This window comes from Anabrus simplex, chromosome 11 (assembly GCF_040414725.1).
Source record: "Anabrus simplex isolate iqAnaSimp1 chromosome 11, ASM4041472v1, whole genome shotgun sequence".
NCBI classification, from domain to species: Eukaryota; Metazoa; Arthropoda; class Insecta; order Orthoptera; family Tettigoniidae; genus Anabrus; species Anabrus simplex.
This window is the reverse complement of record NC_090275.1, coordinates 52,103,007-52,114,300: the sequence shown is the minus strand read 5'-3', so window position 1 is coordinate 52,114,300 and position 11,294 is coordinate 52,103,007. Positions and strand designations below refer to the sequence as shown.

The following is an 11,294-nucleotide window of genomic DNA, read 5'->3' as shown; positions in this document are numbered from 1 at the left end:
AGGACTGGGAAGGAAGCGCCTGTGGCATTAATTAAGGAACTGCCCCAGCATTTTCCTAGGGGCTGCCTGGCCGAGGCGGTAAAGGCGTGCTCGGTTCGCCCGGAAGGACGTGGGTTCGAATCCCCGTCAGGAAGTCGTAAAATTTAAGAAATGAGATTTCCACTTCCGGAGGTGCATATGGCCCTGAGGTTCACTCAGCCTATACCAAAAATGAGTACCAGGTTAATTCCTGGGGGCAAAGGCGACCGGGCGTAGAGCTAACCACTCTACCCCATCAAGTGCCGAGGTTACGGATAGTGGAAGCCTTTACCTTCCACCCCTCCAAGGGCCTTCATTGCCTGTACGGAGAAGACTTTGCTTTGCTTTTCCCAGCATTTTCCTGGTGTGAAAATGAGGAATCATGGAAAACCATCTTCAGGGCTGCCGACAGTGGGGTTCGAACCCACTGTCTCCCGAATACTGGATACTGACCGCACTTGAGCGACTGCAGCTATCGAGCTCGGTGATATTCATGTTTTGGAGTTTCTTCTCTGCCAGTTTATTTTGATCTTCTTTGAGTTGATTACTTTCAATAATCATTCGGTGAGTCTGTCACGGTCCATTCTATAGGTATGGCCATAGAATTCCAGGCGTCTCTTGCGTACATCATCAATGAACCTGTCAGCTAATGAGTAAAAGTCCGCTGTTCTTATCTTAATCCAATTTTTATTTTCTCTCGTGGGTCCATAAATTTCCCGGAAAATTGTATTTTCTTGATTTTTAATTTCTATAATTTTAGTGACCTCCAAAGGATATGGTTCTGAGGCGCATAAAACTTCCTGCAAAACAACTGTTTTGAAATGTCGTAAATTTCTGCATTACGTGATATGACTCTATTGTAGAAGTAAATCCAAGTTAGTCTGTACGCCCTATGGAGTGTAGTGGCTGTTTCTATGTTCTGATGGTAGTATGATTTCTCCAACGTATTTGAAGATGACACTTATGATATTATGTCGTGTTCCATCTCTTGCGGAGTTTTTGTTCGATTTTAATTTTAATTCTTAATATTTTTAAAGACCAATATTTCATTTCAGTCCGTCTAGTACTTCCCAAATATTTTTCTTGTTACTGAATCGTAACGTTGTGTGAATGCAGAGACTGACATGACGCACGTTACAGTTTAAGGCCACATATTATCTTCTATGTATTCTTGGTCATTGAAAAAGCTAGCATGTTGTAATACTCTGTGACGTGTGTTCCAGGCGACAGTCAAGAGAGAGAAGGAAACAGTTAAAGTGGAACTTAGCGCTACTTCGCATACTGATCACTCACCTTGGCTACAGCTGCAGGTGCGGAAGAGTGGATCAGCTTACCTCAGGAGGCTTTGGAACCGCTCGTGCCACAATAAGAAACAATTGAGTGCCGAAGTGAAGACATTACTTAACTGTTCGTAAACGTCAGGCTATGCAAACTTAATTAAATTATTATTATTATTATTATTATTATTATTATTATTATTATTATTATTATTATTATTATTATTAACAGATAAACATCGTGTTTGCCTAAAGTGTTCAAAGAACTTCAAAGAAGGTTTAAGTTTCAATGAATTAAGGCGGTTGTTTTGTTTTTTCTTTTTTGTGATATAGCAAGTCAGCGAGTGAATGGCCAACTTGTTGCCCATGACTGAGGTATGTTGTATGAGCTCAAGGTCTGAATGTAGACATAGAGGAAGAGGAAATTGAAAGAGACATTCGCCGGCAGTAGTTGACAGGCAGTGTGTGTGTGTGCGTGTGTTAAGTGGGGCGTACTTCGACTGCATTTAGTGGAGGAATATCTTGTGAATGTTGGTGTGCAGTGTGAGTTGATTCTTTACCGATATACGTGTGCCCTTGAAAAGGGATTACAGTGTACTACGAAACAGGAATAATATATATCTGATAAATGGATTAGATTTTTGATGAGGCTTAAGATGCAGTGTGGTAGGAATCTGTAAATAATACATATTTAAAGATTTAAAATAATTAAAATTTCGGATTGTAATACAAAATTTCAAAATGAAATTCGCAAATAAATAGAATGAATTTGCTTATTTGAATAAATAAACGGTCTACAAACGGTTATTTTCTTCATTATAGTATTGAGCATTAATTACCAGTGGATTTATTTAAAGGCATAAAATCTTTCGGCCGGGCTCTACCCATTCATACATTTCCCGTTTTGAAGGTTTTGATACAAGTACTTGAGTGATTATTAATATAGTTTAAAATACTGGTTAACAATGAAAACACAAGATGGTGAAATTGATGGTGCCTCGTCCACTGGTGAAAGTATTCAGATCGCTTCCGATTCAGAGACTGCGCGAGTCGGTGAAGATTCAGCAACAACTGGTGGAGACTTGACGATACAAACCAAAGACACTGAACTACAAGGTAGTCCGAATAACGCTAGTCTTAGAGAAGAACACCACAGAACGCATGAGGTCTTAAACGAGATAAAAACAGGTTTTGAAGCGAATGATGTCAGCGAGAATAAAGGTGTGGAAAACGGATCTGTTGAGCAAGAAGATAGCCTAGAAAAAGGAGAAGTATCTGAAGCAATAAACAGGACATCAAGACCTAGCATTGAAGAAAATAAAGATCATAATTCACAAACCGGATTTACGGTTACAAAAGAGGTTGAAAATGACATAAATCAAAGGCCTGAAGGCACGCATGTATCTCAGCAGATAAATTCCACTGAGGGTGAAATAATTGCACCTCAAGATTTAAACGAGGATAAAAATTCATTACCAGAGGTGGATAGCCACATCAATCAAACTGTAAATAATCGAGATTCTGTAGACGATGTTGATAAAAGTGTGAATAAAATATCAAACAACTTCGAGATCAAAGACACTTCACCTCTACTTCATCAAGATACAATTATTTCACCGAACAATGTAGGAAACAAAGACATTCCGCCCAATTTATCACCCTCCACACAAACTCGCGATGTAAATAAAATTTCAAATAGCTTAGAACTCAAAGAGATTCCACCTTCTGAAGAAGCCTACGATAATCCTGGATTTGTGCGTGACGAAATTTCAGCCAGTGTCACTAGAGTTAATGCAAACATTGATGTGGTGCCAATCAAGACAGTTTCTTCAGAGGCAGATATTGGTAATCCAAAGCTATCTCGGCGGGTGTCGTTCAGTGAATTACCCCCGAAAGCAGTTTACAATAATCTAGTTTTCAGTGGTGACGAGAAAGAGGGTGGGGAGAATGGTAAAGTGAAACAAGTGTCAGCAAGTGGTGATAAAGAAGAGGGTCAAGAAATCGACTTCCTAGCCAAGTATGGACCTGGAGAAAAGTGGAGGATCTTGAGGAATGTAGTGCTGATGAGTGCCGCCTTCATGATCCTCTTTACCGCATTCTTCGGTGCTGCCAACCTCCAGAGCTCGGTGAATGCTAAAGCTGGGCTGGGAACAGCATCCCTTACCACTCTGTATGGTGCACTCGTCGTGTCCAATATGTTCTTGCCAGTGACAGTCATTCGGTGAGTACCACATCCCATTCATTCTATTGCCACTTTGATTTCAGTGTGTAATTACTAAAGTGTACATATTCTTGTATTTTGTGTTGAGGGTAGTGCTGCCAGAGCCTCCATGGCTCAGGCCGAAACGCACCGGCCTCTCACCGCACGGTCCCGTGTTCAAATCCCGTTCACTTCACGAGAGATTTGTGCTGGACAAAGCGGAGGCGGGACAAGTTTCTCTCCCGGTACTCCGGTTTTCCCTGGCATCCTCCATTACAGCAACACTCTCCTCCAACATGGGCGCCCGCAACGGGGGGCAAGGGGGGAGCGGTTACCCACCCTGGAATTTCATATCATACCAGATTATTTCATAAACTGAACTTACTGACAGTCATCTAGCATCTGTTATAACCGGAAATTTCTGTAAACAATTTAATGTTGCTGACGTTATATTGGATTTTATATTCAAGAAAATTGTTAATGTGCCCCCCCCTCCCCCCATGGAAAAGGCCCTGCAGGCGCCCATGCTCTCCAATATCATTTCATTCCATTTGTCAGTTATCAATCATTGCCCCAGAAGAGTGCAACACAGGCTTCGGCAGCCGGCACATTTCCTATCCTCGCCACTAGAGGGGGGGGGGGCTTCATCCATTATTAACGTGGCCCGGTCGAATGACTGGAAAACAGCCTGCGGTAGTGTTGCTAACACCTTACAAAGGAAAAGAACTACGTTTCTATTTTCTCGAAAGATGGGATTGGAGACCTCGTCACAGAAATAGAGCTAATGTCGGGTCCGCGGTCTAGGTATAGAGACCCTGCCTCGTAACAGGAGGCTGTAGGTTCGATTCCCACCAAGTTAGGAATTTATTTAACCTAAACCTAAGTGTTCATTCAAGGCTCACTCAACCCACGTAAAATTCGCCACTTCAAAGAAACCAAATAAATAAATAAATAAATAAATAAATAAATAAATAAATAAATAAATAAATAAATGATCGACAGACAGACAGACAGACAGACAGACAGACAGACTGACTGACTGACTGACTTTTTATTACTATTTGCTTTACGTCGCACCGACACAGATAGGTCTTATGGCGACGATGGGACAGGATAGGCCTAGGAATGGGAAGGAAGCGGCCGTGGCCTTAATTAAGGTACAGCCCCAGCATTTACCTGGTGTGAAAAAGGGAAACCACGGAAAAACATCTTCAGGACTGCCGACAGTGGATATCGAACCCACTATATCCCGAATGCAAGCTCATAGGCACGTGAACGAGACCGCGCAACCACTCGCTCTGTTTACTATAGCAACAGTGACCATGTTACTAAATAGCAGGTGGCACTATTCAGCTACCGAATGACTCCTGGGGTCAGACTATGCTAGTTCTTAAAGTATTTGATTCCTTTCCATCTGTTCCTTTTACTTCTGGTATTATTATTATTATTATTATTATTATTATTGCAATCTTCTTCTTTTCTTCTGGCGCTCTTCTTCTTCTCTTATTTATCTTTTGGTCTTCTTCTCCTTCTTCTTCTCCTCCTCCTCCTCCTCCTCCTCTTTTCTTTCTGGTGCTGCTCTTTTTCTTCTCCTCTTCTTCGCTTTCTTCTGGTGCTATTTTTCTTCTTCTTCTTTTCTTTCCTCCTCTTCTTAGTTTCTTCTGGTGCTCTTCTTATTATTTTTACTTCTGGTCTTCTTCTTGTATTCTTCTCTTCCCTTCTTTTACTTCTGGTTCTCCTCTTCTGCTTCCCCTGTATTTTCTACTGGTGCTCTTCTTCTCCTCCTCCTTTTGTTTTTGTTTTGGTGCTCGTCTTCTTATTCTCCTCCTCCAGCGCCTTCATCTCCTTTTTTCTTTTTCTTTTCCTTCTCTTATTCTTCTACTCCTCCTTTAACTTCTCATGCTCTTCTTCTTCTTCTTTCCTTCTGGCGCACATTCCACACCCTCAAGGGGTCGTGGATACTAATAGTGTCGCAAATGTTTTACAGCCAAATGCCCTTCCTGATCCCATCTCTATGTGGAGGGATATGTTCGCTACAGAGTGTTTATAATAATAATAATAATAATAATAATAATAATAATAATAATAATAATAGAAACACGCTGTAATCAATATATCCGTCCGTATGGGGACGGCATCACTATTAGTATTCAGGACCCATTGATGATGATGATGATGATGTTGATGATGATGATGATGATGATGATGGAAATTTTGTTAAAGTTCTTTAAGAACTAGCATAATCTGATTCCAGGATTTGTTCGGTAGCTGAATAGCGCCACCTGCTATTAGCAATTCTTTCTGTTCTCTAGTTACATCACTGAGGTGTCTGCACGTGCAGCCTTGAGTAATCTCCTTTCTGTCAGAAATGTAAACATCATCACACCTCCAGTAATGCCTACTCAGTGTACTTATTTCTTCATTCCTCTTTGAGGTACCTATAGAGGATGGTTGTCTTATTGTACTTCCTCTCAAAACAATAATTACCACCACCACAACCTTTGCACTGCCTGAAAAACAAGAAATAGCTCCTTCATGATATTATGACAACAGTGAATAACTGACCCTAATGAAGACAACATTTAGCTCCCATGAGATCCATCAGAGTTCGTAAAAATATATATCAACACACGATGCTGTTATACTGGCTGATAATATTGGAAGTACCTAGGTATTAATATAAGTAAAGATCTCCGTTAGGATAATCACATTAACTAGGTTGTAATTACATACATACATACATACATACATACATAGCCTACATACATACATACATACATTATAATTATAGACTATTATGCCTTTCAGCGTTCAGTCTGCAAGCCTCTGTGGATTTACTATCGTCGCCACATGGGCCGATGACCTTCGATGTTAGGCCCCTTAAAACAACAAGCATCATCATACGTCGCCACAATACTCGATTTGCAACTAGTGTTGTGGCCTCATTTAGTTCTATACCTCTTATCTTTAAATCGTTAGAAACTGAGTCTAACCATCGTCGTCTTGGTCTCCCTCTACTTCTCTTACCCTCCATAACAGAGTCCATTATTCTCCTAGGTAACCTATCCTCCTCCATTCGCCTCACATGACCCCACCACCGAAGCCGGTTTATGCGTACAGCTTCATCCATCGAGTTCATTCCTAAATTAGCCTTTATCTCCTCATTCCAAGTACCTTCCTGCCATTGTTCCCACCTGTTTGTACCAGCAATCATTCTTGCTACTTTCATGTCTTTTACATCTAACTTATGAGTAAGATATCCTGATTCTACCCAGCTTTCGCTCCCATAAAGCAAAGTTGGTCTGAAAATAGACCAATGTAAAGATAGTTTCGTCTGGGAGCTCACTTCCTTCTTACAGAATACTGTTGATCGCAACTGCGAGCTCACTGCATTAGCTTTACTACACCTTCATTCAATCTCACTTACTATATTACCATCCTGGAAGAACACACAACCTAAATACCTGAAATTATCGACCTGTTCTAGCTTTGTCTGTTTAATTTCTTACCTACTGACATCAATTTAGTCTTCGAGGGGCTAATTTTCATAGGTTGGATTACATATTTCTTGGTATGGTTATTAGTATATATAGAAGTTGTCACAAGGATGTTAAGGAGAGGGTGTACACAGAGTGGTGTTCCTCACATAGTGGTACTAATCAGAGGCAATGTAGACCCACGGTGTGTCACACATTATGGCATCACCCACAGGTAACACAGACGCATGGTATTCCTTACATAATGGTACTATTCACAGGCAAAGCAGACCCATGTTAGTGATCTTCACATAGTGATACTAATCACAGGTAACGCAGACCCTTGGTGTTCCTCACGTAATGGTACACAAGTAATTTCATGGTTCTAATTCAATCATCCCTTGGTCGCCCCCTTTTAGTCACCTCCTGAGTGGATTGCGTTCTTGTATATTTTCATGAGTAATCCCCATCTCCTGTAGGTCCCTTTCCACTTCCTTGAACTAAGTTGGCTGAGTCTTCTTACCTTTAAAATAGGTAAAGATCTGGTTCGATAATCTTGTTGGTTTCATTCTTATACCAGACACATCAAGGATGGAGTGGCTGCGGCCGTAATAGCAATGAATGACATCTTGATCTTACGCAAACTTTCGGTTGAAGTCGCTATGAAATTGTTCCATGCAAAAATATCTCCGATAATGACGTATGGACTAGAATTGATATGGGAACATCTCACTAAAGGAAATATTCGAGACACTGAAAGTGTAAAAGCAATCTACATGAAAAAGGTATTATGTTTGTCCAAATTCACTCCTTCAAGACTATGTTACGAGCTGACAAGAGAACTCTTCTATACAGAAGAACTACGTCACAAACTAATATTGCCGTCTACAGATGCATTCAACCAGTTACAAACAGAGCTGCAAACCAAGAAGGGAGATATATGGGAAACATTTTACACCACAGAGGCTATGACCAGTACGGATTGGATGAAATGAACTCAGGCACATAGTGACTAGATTAGCAACACACGGTTTTCATCATCGTGTGTGTGCTAACAACACTTTCCACACCCCGAGAAAGGAATGTAGGTATATGTGTTCTGTGCGAGAAAACTTGCGACTTATATCATGTGAGGACGTGTACTAAAAGACAGATGGGACTAACCAAATTCTGTTTGATTAATTAGTCATGTAAACATATTTTAATGGCCATTGGCTGCAGTAAAATCTTTATTTATTATTCTTAGCAAGTGGCCATATAATGCAATTTTCCTTCTCGGCATGACATCAGAGGTCTTCTGGACACGAGTATACATCTCATGGTTATGCTGACGTCCATAGTCATCTTTGTCTTTAACTGGGCCAAGAATTTTGCTTAAGATCTTTCTTTCTTTCTTTCTTTCTTTCTTTCTTTCTTTCTTTCTTTCTTTCTTTACTTCTCCAACTTTTTTATCAGACATTTCTTGTTCATGTCAAGGCATTCCGCTGTATGCAAAGTGTCTGAGTTTTGCGTTCGTGGATATTAGGCCTATTATTATTATTATTATTATTATTATTATTATTATTATTATTATTATTTTCCACTAGCTGACCCGACAGACGCCGTTCTGTCAAAAATAAATGACAATAGAACGAACTGAAATTCAGTCTGTACTGCACGCAAACGTCAGAATAATGCAAATGACGACATTATCAACATTAAATGAGTTAATTTTCTACTGCTACCAAAAGTTAGTAACAAACTACTGGAAAAAACGTGTTTTCAATACCCGCAATATTAATATCTTGATTGTGAATAAGGAAATGCTCAAATAGATCACAGCATATCACTATCCAGAAATGACCCACATTGACTGTAACGTAGATGGGAACTGTTCAGCAGGTCTTCAAATCCCTCTCAGAGTCATAATTTTCCCCCGTTGAAAATCAAATAATTTGATAAGTTGATGGCGTGAAGATAATGTGGCTAAAGTTACTCCTCTTTCTTCGTAGGAAATAACTTTTATTTTTTTGCTAGTTGCTTTACGTCTCACCGACACAGACAGGTCTTTTTTTTTTGCTAGGGGCTTTACGTCGCACCGACACAGATAGGTCTTATGGCGACGATGGGATGGGAAAGGCCTAGGAGTTGGAAGGAAGCGGCCGTGGCCTTAATTAAGGTACAGCCTCAGCATTCGCCTGGTGTGAAAATGGGAAACCACGGAAAACCATCTTCAGGGCTGCCGATAGTGGGATTCGAACCTACTATCTCCCGGATGCAAGGTCACAGCCGCGCGCCTCTACGCGCACGGCCAACTCGCCCGGTCACAGACAGGTCTTATGGCGACGATGGCAAAAGAAAGGGCTAGGAGTGGGAAGGAAGTGACCGTGGCTTTAATCAAGGTACAGCCTCAGCATTTGCCTGGTGTGAAAATGGGAAACCACGGAAAACCATTTTCAGGGCTGCCGACAGTGGGGTTCGAACCTACCATCTCAGTGACATCTTTATTTATTTTTTTATTTATAAGCTGAGGCACCTGAGCTAAAGCTCGCTGTGGTGCAGTACATTCTAATATTATGGCTCCAGAGTATTTATAAAGTAAATTAATACACTCCAGTAATACAAGTTTGATACATTAAATCAGTTAATAGTAATTTTGGTTACATGAATAGGGGGGGGCTTTACGTCGCACCGACACATTACATGAATAGAGCTAAGTACTACATATCACACATAAGTTACGTTAGTTTCATAAAATATTAATATATCCTATAGAATAATCATATGTACCGGTATATGTTTTGTTTTATATAATTGAATTGTTTCATAATGATACGCTGTAAGAGTAAACAAGCACTCACACCAACTACTAAATATACAAGAAAGAAAATGTAAAAGTCAGTTTCAAAATTCGTTCTCCCGAATACTGGATACTGGCCGCACTTAAGCGACTGCAGCTATCGAGCTCGGTTGGAAATAACTATCATATAAAATACTGATTCCAATGAATACTACAGTATGAAGATATTTTTAATTGTAAATTTTGTTTGATTACCTGGCGCGTAAACAAACAAAGTTGTTGGTTTACCAACACGGGGACAGGCAACATACAATTGGCCATGCGAGAAACATGGATTTTCAAGATTAATGCCGCAAACATTCAATGACTGCCCCCTGGGTTTTATTTATGGTCATAGCAAAAGCGAGCCGCACTGGAAACTGCAGTCGTTTAAATTCAAAGTGATAACCATCTTCAACTTGCCAAAATATGATGATCATTCCGGCGATGTGAAACAATATCACGGGCTTCCGAATTTTCTCCAACTATAACAATGGCTACTTGATCAGTTGTTGGCGCATTGAAACGTCTTGCATGTTGGCGGACTGGAGTTTTATCAGCTCTGATTACAATTTTGTGATTATCAGATGGCATGAGATCCAGTGCAGTTTTGAACAATGTAATCAACTGATTGTGTTGATGAAAGAAAGTTTCTAATTGTTCTACCATAGAGCTCTTCACTGAACTGTTATGTACACAACGCAGATCAATTTCTTGTATTGAATTGCCCATGAAATAAATTTGCAGGAATTTGTAGTCGCCTTCTAACACCGGCAACAGCAAACCACCTGCTCTGTGATATATTTTGGCCTTGTGTCTGTAAATTAAGAAGGACAGGTTTATTATTTTTGTCACAAAAACTATAAAATAAAATGAAATAAAAACAAAATAAAATAAACAAAGCAATACGCGTGATAAGTCCGTTTATTATATGTTAAAGGAAAGCAATGTTATATGTTACCTTGAAAGTTGGCATAAAATTGTCCCGAAGTACATTTGTTGCCCCAAATGAAGTCATTTGAAAGTAGTTGTTATATTTTTGGATATTTGTAAGGAAATGTATGGAATCTGTTCCTGTTCCTGAAACCAGTGATTACAATGGATCTGATGGTGGAATCAATGGCACTAATTTCACTTTGACATTTGCGCAACACAATCCAGCGGCTTCGTTTTTGTATTTCAATGCCTTTCAATTTTGGCAAACTGAGTTCATAGATCCAATAGCAACGCATTGGTAGGCACTGCAGTCAATTGAAAGCAGCTCGATTCAAACTTGGAAGATCATTAGGTGAACGACGCGCTGCACGGGTTTGTGATATTCGAATCATTTCAGTTTCATTTCGCTCTTCACGTTGTTGTGCAGTCCGATTAGACTGAAAATTAGCTTGGCTTGTAGCATTTCGAGTTCTTCGACCGAAGTTGCTGCGACCGTGTCTTATAGGCGGCATGAATCTTGAAATGAGTAGGCCCCTATACTACATATGTAAGCACACACAAAATAAACC

General features: G+C 40.1%; 1 protein-coding gene across 1 annotated transcript in view; it reads left to right on the top strand.

Moving 5' to 3' along the window:
* Positions 1 to 1,564: 1,564 nt before the first annotated feature.
* Positions 1,565 to 11,294, top strand: part of LOC136883077 (UNC93-like protein) — a 57,938-nt gene continuing 48,208 nt past the window's right edge. Inside the window, exon 1 of the mRNA XM_067155248.2 lies at positions 1,565 to 3,516. Coding sequence (XP_067011349.2) covers positions 2,261 to 3,516 — 1,256 coding nt within the window. The 5' untranslated portion in view covers positions 1,565 to 2,260. The remainder of the gene's footprint in view (positions 3,517 to 11,294) is intronic.